Here is a 19,234-nt window from a genome sequence, read left to right as displayed (position 1 = left end):
TATATATACATATGTATATTTGTATATATATATATAAATATATATATATATGTATATATATGTGTATATATATATATATATATATATATATATATGAGAGTAATTCGCTAATAGCAGCGACATCAAACCGAAATTTTTGTGACACAGCGGGTTCGAATCCTGCATGCAACTGTCACAAAAATTTCGTATATATATATGTATATATATGTATATATACATATATATATATATATATATATATATATATATATATATGACGACAGAGGGGAAACGTAAAAAAGAGAAAAGCTTTGAGTTTTTATCACCGAAGTTTTGACTCTTTTCCAAGGTACCTGTTCACCTTCGGAAAATTTGTATTTAGAAACACACATACCGGGATGCTAACCTACATTCTTATATTTACCATATATTAACCTTTTTTTTAATCTCTCATGTAGAACTCCTGTGACATAACTTGTCATGCTCCTGTGGGAGATAAGAATATCGCAGCACTGTCTCATGTGAAAGGTAAAAGGTTACCCCCCACCGTCAATTTTTTTTTCTTCTGATTTTTTGGATTTTCTAGTTTCTTGCACGTGAGCAAATAAGATAGAAAAAAATAAATAAAACAACTGCGTATTTGGGAGAATAAAATTTAAAACAAAAATCGACTGAAATTCTCAGATCTTTCAACTGGCAGCAAGGTCACTCACACAGGTTTGTATGAAGAAAAAAACAAAGATTATGAAAGAGCACACACACACACACACACACACACACACACACACACACACACACACACATACAAGCTTGCGCGCGTGAAGTGTGTCTAAATGACTTCAAATGAGCATATTCTATGGGCATACAAAGACAAACGCGTGAAGGTTTATGCCGACATCATCACGACCGTGACCATTTTTCGCGCAATTTCATTGGATCACTTTCCGTGGGCTCGCGGTGCGAAAAAGTGGAGACGCTGAAAAGGAGAAATGGGCAATTTGCTTTCCTTTTTTCCTTTCCAAAAAATGAGGGCTAGTGTTGGAGGACTTCGATTATTCCCAGTCGTCCTCATCATCGCTCCAGGCTTCATCGTCAGAGTCGTCGCTCTGGATGAAGGCTGAGCGAGCCTCCAGGGCACGCGCCATGACCTGGGCGAGGTCGTCTTCCTTCGGCGCGGGTCTCTCCCTGGAGGCTTGCGACGTTGGGCGCAGCTTCACGCCTGACCTGATCTCGTCCATCAGGCGAGATCGGAGGTCTGTTGCTGCGTCGGGCTTCACGATGGGAGTTTCAGGTTCCTCCCCCTTCGGTTCCTTCTCTTGCCCCGTTCCCGTGGGGCTCTTGGGCTCTTCGCCTGCGTGGTCCACATCCTTGCTGTGGCTCGGCTCTTCAGGTAAATGCTGAGTCTCGCTTGTGAGACTTTCCATCGGGCTTGAGGGCTTAAGAGTGGGACGTAGTTTGACGCCCCTTCGAATATCCTCCATGAGGAGAGCACGGGCGTCCATCCGAATGACAGGTGGCGGCAAAGGAGGAGGCGGTGGGGGTGCTATTTCAATATTTCCCGGGCTTTCTTCCAAATTCTTTTCAATTGCCTTTTTTATCTTTTCAGGCGCTGTGGGTCGAAGTTTGAACCCTCTTCGGATCTCTTCCAGAAGTAAGGTTCGAGGGTCAAGTGGTCCAGCCTCAGGCCTATTTGGGCTTTCGATCAAACTTTCCTTTGTTTCGTTCTTGGCCTTCGGAGGCGGCGGTGGTGGTGGCGGAGGAGGGATACAAGGCGATGGTGGAGGTAAAGGCGGCTTCGCTGGCTCTAATGGGCTTTCGATGTCGGTCGACGATGTCTAAACCTGGCCTTCTTTATCGACGCCACTTGACTTTCCGTGTTCCTGGGCTTTCTTCAATTCCTCTAGCTCTATGCCCTGTTTCGACACGCATTCCGTAAGCCGCCTTACTTTTTTCATCAGATCGAGCTTTTCCTTCGAAGCTCTCTCAAATTTAACCTCCATTTCCGTCTTAAAATCTTCCAATCGACGGTTCAATCCCTCCTCCGCATATCGTTCTAAAAGACCCTTGTAAGCCTTAACTTGATCCTTAAGAAGCTTTCTTTCTTGCTTCAGGCGCCTGCTTTCAGCTTTCTGGGTCCGGTTGATCATATAACCATGGGGAGAACATCCAAGTCCCAAGGTCTATGTGGACCTTTCCTCCTCATGGGTTTCTTCCAGCTGCTGGAGGAGGTCTCGGCGTTGACTACGCTCCTCCTCCAGCTCAGCTCGCAACCGCTTGTTTTCCTCCTCGAGGTCTCTCATGTGGCCGTCCAAACCACCCCACGACTCCCGAAGAGCACGCAGGCTGTCGACCACGTCGCTAAATGGGGCTTTCTTAACCATTTAGGACGGTCGAGAGCTACAGGGACCCTGTCTGGTCACTTCCAGGGATCCACACGAGCCCTCTTCCAGGAGCATTCTAGCGCAACCTAGATATTTCCAGACACGCCGTGTTGCTTATGTCCGCTTTTTCAACACAAGTCCAATGCCTTCCCGGTTCCCCCTACACGTCTCACAATCATATGTACAGTCATTTCTCAACTCACTCTCTTTTCTTTTCATTCTATCAAATGAAAAACGCACGTTCTTTCATTTGTGTACTGAAGGAATCATGAGAAATTTTATTTGGAACATTTTGTATGATGGATTTATAATCACTGCGATGAAAAAAAATAGGCTTAAATGGGACAAACTGCATCAAACATGTATCCAAAATAATTAACACATGAATTTTATCATTGCCATCATCATCATTATCATCATTATTATCATCTCTATTATTGTTATTATTATCATTACTATTATCATTTATTCATTTACTAATCTACGCACATATATTTACTTCTTTTCAAGAATGCCAGACGGGATGAAATGAAACTTCATTCTCGTCGGCTATGAATGACAACCCCGGCTGTGCAAGCACACATTGCACAGGTGCCGTGTGGTGTGAGATCCTGGACAAGAAGCAAAAACCATCTGACCTGATTTAGGGAACATTTTAAAGAAAGAATCAGATGGCTCAACATTCCCCTTCCCCCCCCCTCCCGATCCCCCCCCAAAAAAAAATCAAGAGACAAAACTAGAAATAAGTTCAACATTTCCGCTGACCTCATGGCAACCACCACAGGACGCTACAACCCGGCAAGACCCAGGTGACATGGCGAAGTGAGGCACTCCACTATTAAAACAAAAATCTGCTCCCGTGCGAGAGTACAAACAGGCACCCCCCCCCACACACACACACACTTTCATCGAATGGACGGCGAGAATTGGTGTTCCGAGGAAAAAGGAAAATCTACGTGGATCTCAACGTCCAGGAAGTGCCTTTTTGTATTTATAGGGAAGGGGAGTGCTGGTGGAATAGTGGGGAAGTGATAGAGGAGAAGGGAAGGGATATTGAGGGAAATGGAAGGAAATGAGGAGGAGAGAGACACGGTCCAGGAGGCCAGGAGATTTGTAAACAAGAGGCGAACTGAAGACGATGACTTTGGAGAGGACGGGATCAACAAAAATGTAAAGATTAAAAGTATAGATAAGAGCAACACAGTGGAAGGTGATGATAATAGTTTCCAGGGATTTAAAGAGGGTGGGGGGATACCAACCTCCCCCGATTGACAAGACTAGAGGAGAAACTTGATAAGATGATCGAACATTGGGAGGATAGGTTCGGTAATGTAAACAACATTGAGCAGAGTTGAAAAATTGGAAGAACTAGAGAAGGCGAACAAAAACTTAACTGATGAAATTGAAGAATTAAAAAGACAGTTAAAAGAAGTAAAAAAGGAGAATGAAGAATTAAAGAGGAATAGTAAGGACAACAAAGAGGGTTGGAAAAAAATCCAAGAAAACAGTAAAGTTACATTTACTGACATAATAAAACAAATGAAAGAACAAACTGAAGACTCAGTTATTAAAGTGATGGGACAGAAGGAGAATATAGTAAGAGACTTAGCAGATAAAAAGAAATGTATAATTATATTAGGAATGGAAGAGAAACATAACCCAGATAGAACCACAAGAATCAAAGAGGAAAATGAAAAAGCAAGAAGTTTACTTGAATTAGTTCAGGAAGATGAGCCAGAAATAATGAAACAAATCGAAGAGAAGTTTAGGCTCGGAAAGTATAGTACAGATAAGACCAGACAAATTAAGATTAAATTCAGGTCACAAACGACGGCAGAGAATATCTTATCCAAAACAGGGAAACTAGCAACAAGTGAACAATATAAAAAGGTATGGATTAAATGGGAAATGAATAAAGAGGAAAGAGAGAAGAAAAAAAAAAGACATTAAGCTAAGGAAAAAAACGAGAACAGAACAGTCAGAAAAAGAGAGATTCTATTGGAGAGTAGTGAATATGTAATTAAGGAAATTCGACATACTAGAGAAAACAAAAGGGAAACAGAACACAATGTAAGTGGCAGAAAACTAAGTATCTTACACAAATATAGATGGATTAATAACAGGATTGAATGAACTGAATGATTATCTGAAGGAAAAAGAACCGGACATAATGGGAATTGTAGAAACAAAATTAAAAGGTCCACTACCACCCAACAGTGTAGGACATGATACATTAATTATTGGATTAGAAACAGAGAGACAAAGCAAGGGGGTGGAGTTATGTTCCTGACTAAGAAGGATATAAACGTGAGGTGTGTCACATATGGAAAGAATACAGTAGAGATGATTATGATCGAAGTGGAAGACAGAGATAGGAAGAGCAGAAAGTTTCTGATAAATTATGTGACTCCGAAAACAGCCTCGTGGGAAAAGAGTGAACATAAAAGTATGTTAGAGAACACAAAGATAACATTAAATAAGATAATGGAAGATGGAGGAAGAATAGTTATGATGGGCGACTTTAATTGCAAAGAAATCTGCTGGGAAGAGATGACAGTAAAGGGTGGAGACGGCTCATGGGGAAACGATCTACTTGAGATGATTACTGACCATACAATGACACAGTGGATACAGGAGAACAATAGGTATAGAAATGAGGAAGAACCATCGAGACTAGACCTAATAATTACATCTGAACCTAGAATAGTGGACAAAATAGAGTATAAAACATCAATAAGTAAAAGTGACCACATATTGATTGAACTGGAACTAAATGAGGAAAAAATATGAAAAGAAATGAACAATATAGAAAAGGAAGAATGATGTATGAAAAAATAAACTTTGATGAAATAAGAGAATTCTTTCAAAAAGAAAACTGGGAAGGAATATACAAAGAAGAAACAACAGTGGAAGAGAAATGGAATATTTTGACAAAAAATTATAAAAAAAAAAAGGAGTGGAAAAGTATGTCCCAAGACAAAAACAAGAAAAAGAATATGTAAAATGCTGGTACAACAAAAGTTGTAGGGAGTTAAAAGACAAAAGAGAAAGCTTGGACCAGATGGAAAAAATACAAAAGGCCTGAAAAATGGAAAATGTGTACTTGTTATAGAAATGAATATGTACAAACGTGCAGAGAGGAAAAGAGAAAATATGAAAAAGATGTCATAGAAAAGTGTAGAGATCAACCAAAACTATTTTACAGATTTGTAAACAACCTGAAAAACAAACAAGATTTAGAGAAATTAAGACAAGGAGGAGTTGAATACACAGAGGAAATTAAAATGGCGGAAATTATGAACAAACATTTTAAATCAGTGTTTACAAGGGAGAACATACAACCTGAAGAGATCGAATGGAAAGAGAGTCCCCCCTATGAAAGAAATAGAAGTAACAAAGAATGAAATATTGAAACACTTGAGTAATCTTGATGTCAGAAAATCGCATGGACCAGATGAAATAGCAAACTGGATACTGAAAGAATGCAGGAATGAACTGGCTGACAAAATACATAGCATAATAAACATTTCCTTGAAAGAAGGAAAAGTTCCAGAAGATTGGAAAAAAGCAAATATAGTACCTATATATAAAGGGGGAAATAAAGAAGACCCTACCAACTATAGACCAGTCTCTCTAACAAGTACAATAGCAAAAATTTGTGAAAGAATTGTCAAAAGTAGATGGGTAAAATATTTAGAAAAAAACAACGTGCTAAATCCAAGGCAATTTGGATTCAGACAAGGACGATCATGCGTCACCAATTTAATATGTTTCTATTCAAGGCTAATAGATATAATACAAGAAAGAGATGGATGGGCTGATTGTGCATTTCTAGACCTAAAAAAAGCTTTTGACAAAGTACCACATAAGAAGTTGCTTAAGAAATTAGAAACTGAAGGAGGAATACAGGGCAAACTGCTTAATTGGATGGAAGACTTTTTGCAAGAAAGGAAAATGAGAGTAGTGATAAGAGACAAACACTCAAAATGGGATGAAGTAATAAGCGTTGTTCCACATGGAACAGTTCTGGCCCCAATAATGTTTGCTATATATATTATTGATATAGATGAAGGAATTGAAAGCTATATGAGCTTCTCTGCAGATGATGCAAAACTATTGAAAAAAGTGAACACGGAAGAAGATTGTGAATCACTACAGAGTGATCTAAATAAAGTACAGGAATGGAGTAGGAAGTGGGAGATGGAGTTCAATACAAAAAAGTGTAGTATAATGGAATTTGGAAAAAGCAAAAACAGAATAATAGGATCATATAAATTGGGAGAAGGAATAAAAAAAGTAGAAAATGAGAAGGACCTGGGAGCCATTGTTATGAATAATATGTCACCTGAGAAACATATAAATAAGATTTTTGGAGAAACTTATAATTTAATAAGAACAATCAAAGTTGCATTTACATACCTGGATGAAGAAATGGTGAAGAACATTCTAATCACCCTGATAAGACCAAGATTGGAATATGCAGCAACGATATGGTCACCAAGAACAAAAAAAATGTATAAAAAAAATTGAAAGAATACAAAGAGCAATTACAAAATTGGCACTAACACTCTCAAAACTATATGAAGAGAGACTAGCAAAACTTGAACTACAGACACTAGAGCAAAGAAGAGAGGAGATTTGATAGCTATTTACAGAATCACGAAAGGCATAGAAATTACTGATAGAGAGAATCTGATAAAATGGGATGATAGAAATACAAGAGGACATGGGAAGAAAATCAAGACAGCTATAGAAGAGATCTGAAAAAAAACAGCTTTCCTCACAGAGTAATAGACAGTTGGAACAAGTTAGATGAGAAAGTGGTGTGTGCAAAAACAATACATGAATTTAAAAATAGTTTAGATATAATGAGATATGAAGACGGGACACCACGAGCATAGCTCCCCTTCCCGTAAAATACAACTAGGTAAATACAACTAGGTAAATACACACACACACACACACACACACACACACACACACACACACGTCGGTCGAGGTGACAGCGAAGTTCGGACTCCGGAGTTATACAAGAATTTCAAGGATCACAACGACAAGAAAGTACCTGTGTTGTATTTTTAGGGAAGGGGAAAGCTCGTGGTGTAGTGGGTAGGTGATGAAAAAAGAGAAGGGGAGGGATTACTGAGGGAAATGGAAGGAAATGAGGAAGGGGAGGACTTGTTCCAGGAGGCCAGGCGACTTGTAAACAAACGAAGGACGGATGATGATTTTGGGGAAGAAGGGATTAGCAGTTAAAAGAAGTAAAAGATGAGAATGAGGAATTAAAGAAGAAGAATAAAGAGAATCAAGAGTCCATAGCAAAAGAAGCACAGGGTTGGAAAAAAATCCAAGAGAATAGTAAAGTTGCATTTACTGACATAATAAAACAGCAAATGAAAGAACAAACTGAACACTCAGTTATTAAAGTGATGAGACAGAGGAAGAATATAGGAAGGGACTTGGCAGATGAAAAGAATTGTATAAATATATTAGGAATGGAAGAGAAGTATAATCTAAATAGAACCACAACAATCAAAGAGGAAAAAGAAAAAGTAAGCAGTTTACTAGAATTAGTTCAGGAAGATGAACCTGAAATCATGAAACAAATTGAAGAGATGTATAGACTCGGGAAATATAGTACAAATATGACCAGACCAATTAAGATTAAATTCAGGTCACAAACGACAGCAGAGAATATCTTAGAAAAAAAAACAGGGAAACTAGCAAACAGTGAACAATATAAAAAGGTATGGATAAAAAGAGAAATGAATAAAGAGGAAAGAGAGGAAAAAATGAAAAGACAAGAAGCTAAGGAAAAAACGAGAACAGAACAGAGTCAGAAAAAGAGGAAATCTATTGGAGAGTAGTGAATATGAAAGTGAGGAAATGGGCCATACCAGAAAAAAAAGGAAACAGAAAATACAATGGAAATAGCAGAAAATTAAGAGTGTCTTACACAAATATAGATGGATTAATAACAGGACTGAATGAACTGAATGATTATCTGAAGGAAAAAGAACCGGACATAATGGGAATTGTAGAAACAAAATTAAAAGGTCCACTACCACCCAACAGTGTAGGACATGATGCATATAATTATTGGATTAGAAACAGAGTGAAAAAGGAAGGGGGTGGAGTTATGTTCCTGACTAAGAAGGATATAAACGTGAGGTGTGTCACATATGGAAAGAATACAGTAGAGATGATTATGATCGAAGTGGAAGACAGAGATAAGAAGAGCAGAAAGTTTGTGATAAACTATGTGCCTCCAAAAATAGCCTCGTGGGAAGAGAGTGAACATAAAAGTATGTTAGAAGACACAAGGATAACATTAAATAAGATAATGGAAGATGGAGGAAGAATAGTTATAATGGGCGACTTTAATTGCAAAGAAGTCTGCTGGGAAGAGATGACAGTAAAGGGTGGAGACAACTCATGGGGAAATGTTCTACTCGAGATGATTTTTGACCATACAATGACACAATGGATACAAGAGAACACTAGGTATAGAAATGAAGAAGAACCATCGAGACTAGACCTAATAATCACATCTGAACCTATTATAGTGGAAAAGATTTAATATAAGACACCAATAAGTAAAAGTGACCACATATTGATTGAACTGGAACTAAATGAGGAAAAATACATGAAAAGAAATTAACAATATAGAAAAGGAAGAATGATGTATGAAAAAACAAATTTGGATAAAATAAGAGAATTATTTCAAAAAGAAAAATAGGAAACAATATACAAAGAAGAAACAACAGTGGAAGAGAAATGGAATATTTTGACAAAAAATTATAAAAAAAAAAAAAAGAGTGGAAAAGTATGTCCCAAGACAAAAGCAAGAAAAAGAATACAGTATGTAAGGTGCTGGTACAACAAAAGTTGTGAGTTAAAAGACGAAAGAGATAAGGCTTGGACCTCATGGAAGAAAGACAAATGACCTGAAAAATGGAAAATATATACTTGTTATAGAAATGAATATGTACAAACGTGCAGAGAGGAAAAGAGAAAATATGAAAAAGATGTCATAGAAAAATGTAAAGATCAACCAAATCTATTTTACAGATTTGTAAACAACAAACTGAAAAACAAACAAGATTTAGAGAAATTAAGACAAGGAGGAGTTGAATACACAGAGGAAATAGAAATGACAGAAATTATGAACAAGCATTTTAAATCAGTGTTTACAAGGGAGAACATACAACCTAGAGAGATCGAATGGAAAGAGAAAGTCCCCCCTATGAAAGAAATAGAAGTAACAAAGAACGAAATAATGAAACACTTGAGTAATCTTGATGTCAGAAAATCGCATGGACCAGATGAAATAGCAAACTGGATTTTGAAAGAATGCAGGAATGAACTGGCAGACAAAATACATAGCATAATAAACAGTTCCTTGAAAGAAGGAAAAGTTCCAAAGGATTGGAAAAAAGCAAATATAGTACCTATATATAAAGAGGGAAATAAAGACCCTACCAACTATAGACCAGTCTTTCTAACAAGTACAATAGCAAAAATTTGTGAAAGAATTGTCAAAAGTAGATGGGTAAAGTATTTAGAAAAAAACGTGCTAAATCCAAGGCAATTCGGATTCAGACAAGGACGATCATGCGTCACCAATTTAATAGGTTTCTATTCAAGGCTAATAGATATAATACAATAAAGATATGGGTGGGCTGATTGTGCATTTCTAGACCTAAAAAATGCTTTTGACAAAGTACCACATAAGAAGTTCCTAAAGAAATTAGAAACTGAAGGAGGAATACAGGGCAAACTGCTTAAATGGATGGAAGACTTTTTGCAAGAAAGAAAAATGAGAGTAGTGATAAGAGACAAACACTCTAATTGGGATGAAGTAATAAGTGGTGTTCCACAAGGAACAGTTCTGGCCCCAATAATGTTTGCTATATATATTAATGATATGGATGAAGAAATTGAAAGTTATATGAGCTTCTTTGCAAAAATGTTAAAAAAAAAAGTGAACACGGAAGAAGATTGTGAGTCACTACAGAGTGATTTAAATAGAAGTTGTTGGTAGTTTTTCAAAATAATTCCAGACAGGATCATTTTTTCTGCCTGAAGGAACCACTCTGCCAGGTCCAGAAGACATCCTTCCTGGTTAATTCCAAAGCAGCAACTGACTCAGTGGGAAGCTGCTTACCTAGAACAAGTTTCATCAAGAATCTTGTTGAAACGTGCTGTGGGCTGCACGGTGATATATACTACATGTACTCTTATACCGTTCCTTGTATACTTGTGGCAAGTCTATATAACACTGCTCCTTATATTGATATGCTAAAAATGTCCTTTAGCAATCAGATCGCATATCAGATAGCAATCCTACAATATTCAAAATCTATAAAAAAAATCTATCTAATAAATCAAATAAATCTGATTAAAATAAAAAAAATCTATATTTCTTAAAAATATTAAAAAAAAAAAAAAAAAATCGCCAACCCTGGTGTCCACTAACCTCATACAATAATACATGTTAAGTCCGGCTAAAATTGGCATTTCAAAGCATAACAGTGCCTTAGAAATAGTTTCTTATTTCACTATAAAAGTTTATATTAACTTATACTGCATTGAATAAATCAATAGTTGATATATTTGTCCTATATACAATGTTAGGTTTCTAGTTTTGATATATTTGTCCAATATAAAATGTTAGGTTACAAAGAAAGCAATGGCCTCCGCTAGTGGACCCAGGGTTCTGGGTGCGCACGTCCTGTGTAATAGTAGTCCTTGATATATATATATATATATATATATATATATATATATATATATATGTGTGTGTGTGTGTGTGTGTGTGTGTGTGTGTGTGTGTGTGTGTGTGTGTGTGTGTTAATAAGAAACATTGGTAACTTGTGTTCAATTATACAAGAGTTAACACTGGGAGAGAGAAACTAAACAAAGCAGAGCGCTTTCGTATATTACATCTTGCACTACTAAGTATTTCAGCGGCTTTGACCAATCGTTTTTCGCTCATATTTCCAAAATAATCATTCACATCAGCATGGTATATTAGCACAGCCTAATTCACACCCTGCCCTAATTTTTTACGTTATAGTGCATTCACAAGTGTATTCAATTACGGTGTTTACTCTTGATATTAAGTGTGTCGTAGCCGACACCCGTGAAGTAAATCGAACAAGTGAAGTTGGGATTCACGAGGTAGTTTGTGATTATTGTTTTGGTTAACAATAAGGTGGAGAAAAACGCTGCACGTTAAATAGTTAATACATTGTAGGAGTAAGGTACAACTTCGTCTTCACACTCTTTCACCACACTCTATATCCCATTCACTCAACTTTCGCATTACAATTAATTTGATAATTACTTAAGATGTACCAATGGCAATTAATGGAAGTTCTGGAATATTCACGCTAACACGGATGTACAAACACACATACAGAATTTCTAACTACGCATTTACTAAATCTACATGTAGCATATTGCTACTCAGATAATGAATACAATAAATGCTCGGCCACGTGAAAGGAGCTGGCCTCAGCGACTTACAATGTAACGTACAAGAAGATATATATTCAATTAGGACATGCTGGCATATGAACATTATATATAATTACATGGAGAACATACATGGAACATTAATATTTTAAAGGACGGTAGTTAAGTCTGTAATATCAGATGTATCTCCTGCCTCGAGAGAGAATATCACACGTTTCCACATTGGGTCGGATCTTTGAGCTGCTTGTATACGCGCATGAGTAATTCTCTTGAAGAGAGAGCTGAAATTTGAAAGTGAAACCTTTACAAAATCATCAAGGTTGTAAATGGGACCTATTTCTGAAGCAAGAAGGTCATATGGGAGTCGTTTGTCGGAGCCAAAGATGACAAAGTGAGGCGACTCTGATATGGACCTATTGATGGCACTGTTAAGGCAAGACTGAATCATAGGGACATGGTGATCCCAGGAAATCCTACATTCTGTTGGTCAGAATAACACTGTCTTTTCAACTTTAGACCTAATGTCAGGATATTTTCAAATTCCTCTTGCTCCGGAAAGCAGACCTCTAACAGCCTTCTCTACCCCTTCTGGTCATTTCCAATTCAAACGTTTGGCTATGGGTCTCACCTCTGCTCCTTCTGTCTTTACACGGCTTATGTATACCGTACTTGATGGCTTAATTGGTGAAAATGTCTTCATGTATTTGGATGACATCATAATAGCTTCCAAATCCGTACCCGACCACATTCACACCCTTCAACAAGTCTTTTCTCGTCTTGCAGATGCCAACCTTAAACTTAAACTCAGCAAATGCTCCTTTCTTAAGAAAGAATTTCGTTTTCTTGGACACATACTAACTTCTGATGGCATTCTTACGGTCCCTGATAAAGTCAAAGCTGTTGCTGTCTTCCCTCGTCCAACGGATCTTGAGCACCTTCGCTCCTTCCTTGGTCTTTCAGGTTATTACCGTAGGTACATCCGCAATTATTCAAAAATTGCAGCCCCTCTTATTTTACTGCTAAAGAAAGATGTACCTTTCCACTGGTCGTCTGCCCAGGAACAAGCCTTTGCAGACTTGAAGAATGCCCTTACCACTGCTCCTGTCTTAGCCTTTCCTAACTATGACTTACCCTTTATTCTCTACACCGATGCCTCGTTTCAAGGTCTTGGTGCTGTCCTCATGCAAGAACAAGACACACACCTTCGCCCTATTGCCTTTACCAGCAGACTCCTTAACAAAGCTGAACGGAACTATTCTGTCACAGAAATTGAAGCTCTTGCTGTAATATATGCTCTTAGACATTTTAAGGAAATCATTCTAGGCTATCCTGTCACAGTCCATACAGACCACCAGGCACTCCTTCAACTTTTCAGAGGCAAGAACTTGTCCGGGAAACTTGCTCGCTGGTTCTTGACTATTCAAGAATTCAATAAACACATACAGAATTTCTAACTACGCATTTACTAAATCTACATGTAGCATATTGCTACTCAGATAATGAATACAATATGATGACGTCACGACTTCACCTGTTCGATTTACTTCACGGGTGTCGGCTACGACACACTTAATATCAAGAGTAAACGCCGTAATTAAATACACTTGTGAATGCACTATAACGTCAAAACTTATGGCAGGGTGTGCTGTGCTAATATATTATACTGATGTGAATGGTTATTTCGGAAATATGAGCGAAAAACTATGGGTCAAAGCCGCTGAAATACTTAGTAGATGTAATATACGACAGAGCTCTGCTTCGTTTATTTTCTCTTTCCCAGTGCTTACTCTTGCATGTATATATATATATATTATATATATATATATTTATATACTGTATATATATATATTATATTATATATATAATACATATATATAATACATATATAATATATATATAATATATATATATATATATAACATATATAATATATATAATATATGATATATATATATATAATATATATATAATATATATACATATCTATATGATATATATATAATATATATATATGATATATATATAATATATATATATGATATATATATAATATATGATATATATATATATATAATATATATACATATATATACATATATATATAATATATATATATCATATATATATATATATATATATATATATATATATATATACCTTTTGGGCAAAGTCTTTCTCTTAAACAATTACTCTTGAATGCTAAAGCACAAATGGCATCAATGATTTTTAGAGAACATTTCTCTAACTTTCTAAGTATCATTTTCTCTTCATGGTTCAAACTCTGGAGGAAAGTACGAAAGTCGTCAGAGTGGTTTTCCATTTTATACCGACAGCTGTTTCAACCATTTCACATGGTCGTCTTCAGGGTAAAACTGATTACAAATGTGAAAAACATTAGAATATAAAGGCCCGTGGGCCGTACAAACAACAGAGAAGAAATAAAAATGGTGGAATATGATTGGTGGGAATATGCGGGTGGGCGGGGCCAGGAGGGGGGCCCTAGTCCAACGATGGGCTTATGTCACGTCTTGTCGGGTTGTCACTTCCGGTGAGCAAATGTCTAGATGCACCCTCTCGCCGGGACCTACGGGGAGCTAATGTCACGTCTTGTCGTCTTGGAACTTCCAGTGGGCAAATGTCACGCTGTGCGAGTCTGTTCTTTCTATTGGAAGGGAGGACATGATCCGATGACTTCTGGACGTTTAATGTAGGCTGCTGTAAAGTAATACTAACTGTCTCGTCAATTATTAAGCGTCCGTAATTAGAGTCTGTGTGAATTATTTCGGTGTCCCTGATGAGGTCTTCCAAACGCGGCTTCTTGCCACGTGTGTCAATGTAATGTTGGTGAATAGCTCCGTTATTTCGTTGTGCTAGCAGTCGCCTTCTTAAGGTGGTCATCGTGTGTCCGACGTAGCTCATGTCGAGGGGCTTGCATGCCTCTTCAGAGCATTTAAATTTGTAGACTACGCCGGTTTTCGATTCCTTGGGTCCTGCAGGGGTGGTGTTGTTTTTCATTATTAAGGAGGCTACCAGATTGGGACGGCTGGAGACTCTCAGCAAAACTCTCTCATAGGGTTCTTTTGGTACAACTCCATCGTTGATAATCCTTCGGAGAGTGTCTACTTCCTGTCTGTAGGCCGTTCCATAGTCTATTTTATGATATAGTGTAATATGTTTCTTTTTATCGTCAGTGGTCTGGGTTTGTGTGTGGAATTCTTCCATATTCCTCCTTATGTCATCCTCAATGAGATCACAAGAGAAACCATTATTAGTTAGCATCTGCCTTACACGCTCCAGTTCGGTATGGACGGCCTTCCACGTATTGCAGTGGGAAAAGGCTCTTCTCACGTATGCCCCAACAACAGACCTCTTGTAGGAGTCTGGGCATTCTCCCCTTGCATTTAGGCAGCGTCCCACGTTGATGACTTTCGTGTAGACAGATGTCGCGTAATGGTTCGAATTCCTCTCAGCAAGGACATCAAGGAAGGGAAGGGTCTTATTGTTACTACTTTCAATAGTAAAATTGAGGACTGTTTGGCTTGAAGGGCATTAGCTAGCTTCTCAGCATCGTCACTTTCTTTGGTGGTAATAAAAATATTATCAATATACCTAGCGTAGATCTTCGGCTTCCGGTGATTATTGAAGGTCCTTGATTCAACTGCAGCCATGTACATATTGGCGAAAAGAACACCAAGAGGCGATCCCATAGCAACACCATCAACCTGGCGGAAGAGCTCCCCTCTATGAGAAAGGAAAGGGGCCTCCATAGTACAAGCAGATAGCATTTCTTTTAATAAAACTTCAGGGATTGGGAGGGGGTCCTGGCTAGATCTATAGACTGTATCCAGGATAATACCAATTGTTTCCTGAACGGGAACATGGGTAAAGAGGCTGGACACGTCTAAAGAGGCAATATCTTCGTCGGGCGCCGTAGTCTTCAGGATATCAATAAACTCAACGGCAGATTTTAGGGAGTGCCCAGGAGGAATGTAAGGGGTTAAAATTTCGTTAAGTGTTTTAGCTAAACTGTAAGTTGGTGAAGTCATCTGTGATATTATAGGCCTAAGGGGATTGTCAGGTTTATGGGTCTTAACCGTCCCATAGCAATAACCAGCCTTAAAATCTCCAAAGATTTTAGGGAACTTAATTACCTGCTGCCGGTTATTCGCCCTCGTGACCATGCTGCTAACACGCTTCTTCAAAGTTTCTGTGGGATCCTTCGTCAGTCTCTCAAACTTGGAAGGGTCATTTAAGATATGGTCCATTTTCTCCAAGTATTCATTTCGCTTCATAATGACGTAGACAGCTGACTTATCACCTTTTCTAATGATGATATCTTCTCTCTCGCGTAGTTCCTTGGCGGCTTCCCTAAGCGGCTTGGTCAAAATCTTACTTGAGAAAGAGCTGCGTTGACGACCCGCTTCTCCCACAAGCTCGTAAATGACGGTGGGAGTAAGGTCAACCTTGCCCTCATGCTGGAGTTTTTGGAGGCGGTCAACAAGTATTTCAGTTTCAATTCTTTTAGATTCCGGATGTGGTTTCTTCATATTCCACCGTTTTTATTTCTTCTCTGTTGTTTGTACGGCCCACGGGCCTTTATATTCTAATGTTTTTCACATTTGTAATCAGTTTTACCCTGAAGACGACCATGTGAAATGGTTGAAACAGCTGTCGGTATAAAATGGAAAACCACTCTGACGACTTTCGTACTTTCCTCCAGAGTTTGAACCATGAAGAGAAAATGATACTTAGAAAGTTAGAGAAATGTTCTCTAAAAATCATTGATGCCACTTGTGCTTTAGCATTCAACAGAAATATATATATATATATATATATATATATGTATAATATATATATATATATATATATAATATATATACAATATATAATATATATATATATATATATATATATATGTATAATATATATATACATGCTCACTGTAAACCCACTATCGGAGAAATAATAACGGAAATAAAGAGAAACTGTATATTTCGACTACTATCTGTTGTCCTCTTCAGCAGAATGCTTACAGAAAGTTAAGATACAAGTTTATATAGGGTGGTGAGGTGGTACATATAAGGGGGGGATAGGGCAAAGTGGGGGGCCTCAGGTTACATGCCCTTGAAATGGCCGGGTCACGGAAGGACATTTAGGGCTATTTTGTCCGACCGCTCTTGACAAAATAGCCCTAAATGTCCTTCCGTGACCCGGCCATTTTGAGACTTAAAAATATTTAAGAGTCATCACCAACACACACAGTATACAGTCGTACACTCGTACAGTCTCTCTCCCTCAAATGCAAAAGATTTCATCACTTTCATATTTCATTTTATTCATTGCTGTTCAAATAAATAAATATTTATAAATTTTGCCATGGAACCCTTGAAATGTCTTCACGGAATCCTGGGGTTCCACGGAGTACAGTTTGAGAACCACTGGTTTAGACCAAGGAAAGCTTCAATTTGATGATATAAAGGTGGAAAAGTTTAAGAACCACTGCTCTAAACTAACAAAGACACACACACACACCGCCCCTCCCCCCCTAAAAAATATATACGTTATTGTTAAAAAATATATATAACACCATTTTGTGTCACTTAAAGTCGAAACACCAGTATGTGAAGTATATGACCCGAGTACTGGATAAGATATAAAAAATACATACATACATATACCAATAGTTTTTCCCCTTACACAGGAGGTGGGGTAGCCAAAAAGATATAAAAAATAAACAAATAAATTAACACTTTGTAATTGTACAGAAAAAACGAATGAAGGTATACAACATACCTAATCTACGATGACTCAAAACTACTTGTAAACAAGGAAACAATTAACTATTTCGAGAAAAGGATACTAGTAGATCTGAAAAAAGTCTAAAATTGATAAGAGAAATGTTCTTATTGAACTATTCTACTTGAATTTCCCAGTAGCGGAATTTCAATTCAAAAGCGTCTATTTTGATATTCTCAAAAATAATGCAAGATTGGCCTAAAGAACTTCTGTTACATTCAAAATTTGTTAAAGAATCATAAAAGACGTCTTGTTCTAAATGATAAGGCTTCAAGCAGCAAAGCCTCGTTTACACGGGGTAAGTTGAGAAGCAAGTCAAGCGTGCAATATTTGCTATAAGTCTCTTAGCGTGTGTAAAAATGTTTCCTTTGTCAAGCAGATGTTTACACACAGCAAGTAACTTGAAGCAAGTAACTTGAAGCAAGTAACTTGTAGCAAGTAACTTGTAACAAGTAACTTACACACTTGACTTGCTTCTCTACTTACCCAGTGTAAACGAGGCTTAAACATGTAAAATGCGAAGTAACCCAAGGTTCCGTTCTTGGGCCAGCGCCATCTATGACATACGCTATGCAAATTGTTTCAGCGATTCACATTCATCTTACTGACAATTACAGATAATACAAAAGTTGTTCGGGATATCAAACAACTACATTCGTTCACACACTCAAGAAAAGTGAGAAAATAAATCTGCATAACCGATTGAGAAAGGGTTAAATGTTGTTTATGAGGACGAGCCTCGGTAGATGTAAATATTTCACATACGCCTTCAAGATCTGTATCATGACTCACTCCAGACAAACTCATCCCTTCTGCGATCTAATGACGCATCGCCCTTCATTCTTCGCAAACCAATGACAGGAAGGATCCCGCGGCCGCAGGTTGGACCACAATTCAGGTCGAAACCACTAGGTAACCAAGTAAATTATATTTGACCCAACGGGTCACGGGTGGTCTAGTAGTATATATAAATAATATAGACCACGGACTAAAAACTACCGTTTCCAAATTTGCTGATGATACAAAAATGTGCGGAATGGCAGATGATCACTTAAACCAATTAGATATTCAAGAATATTTACATCAATTACACCAATGGTCTGAAAAGTGGCTAATGAAATTTAACACGAGTAAATGCAAGGTAATGCACATAGGTAAAAATAACAGTAAGTACGATTAAAAGTTATTTGGAAATTCATTAACAAAAGTGGATAGTGAAAAGGATCTCGGCGTAATTATCAGCAACGATCTCAAATCATCTAAGCAGTGTATTTCAGCCTCTGAGAAAGCAAATAAGATTCTAGGACTGATTGCGCGATCATTTGACTTCAAAAGTCCATCACTCATTAACAAGCTATATAAATCGTTAGTTTGTCCACATTTGGAATATGCTGTTTCTGTATGGTCACTGAATCTCATTAAACACATTGACGGATTGGAAAAAGTACAACGGCGAGCCACAAAACTGATTCCAAATATCAAAAATAAATCATACGAAAATCGACTAAAACATATGAATCTGTTTTCCTTTAAAAGAAAAAAAAAAGCGTAGACTCCGAGGTGACTTGATACAGGTCTTTAAGATTCTAAAGGGAATT

General features: G+C 37.5%; 1 protein-coding gene across 1 annotated transcript; it reads right to left on the bottom strand.

Annotated features, from left to right (window-relative positions):
- Positions 1 to 2,909: 2,909 nt before the first annotated feature.
- On the bottom strand, positions 2,910 to 16,387 carry LOC143032242 (uncharacterized). The gene is made up of 2 exons (XM_076196712.1): positions 15,697 to 16,387; positions 2,910 to 2,971 (listed from the first exon to the last, which is right to left on the bottom strand). The coding sequence occupies exons 1-2, from the start codon at positions 16,385 to 16,387 to the stop codon at positions 2,910 to 2,912; spliced, it is 753 nt and encodes a 250-aa protein (XP_076052827.1).
- Positions 16,388 to 19,234: the final 2,847 nt, after the last annotated feature.

The sequence above is a fragment of the Oratosquilla oratoria genome, chromosome 13 (assembly GCF_046742065.1).
Source record: "Oratosquilla oratoria isolate Oo_2021 chromosome 13, ASM4674206v1, whole genome shotgun sequence".
Lineage (NCBI taxonomy): Eukaryota > Metazoa > Arthropoda > Malacostraca > Stomatopoda > Squillidae > Oratosquilla > Oratosquilla oratoria.
Note: the sequence above shows the minus strand (reverse complement) of the source record. Positions and strands in the feature narration are given on the sequence as shown.

What these genes read in the sequence shown, in the direction of transcription:
- LOC143032242 (XM_076196712.1), bottom strand. Translation starts at nt 16,387, where the DNA reads ATGAAGAAACCACATCCGGAATCTAAAAGAATTGAAACTGAAATACTT. An exon ending in TCCCGTTCAGGAAACAATTG is followed by an intron (nt 2,972 to 15,696) that starts GTATTATCCTGG and finishes CTTCTTGTCCAG; the next exon opens with GATCTCACACCACACGGCAC.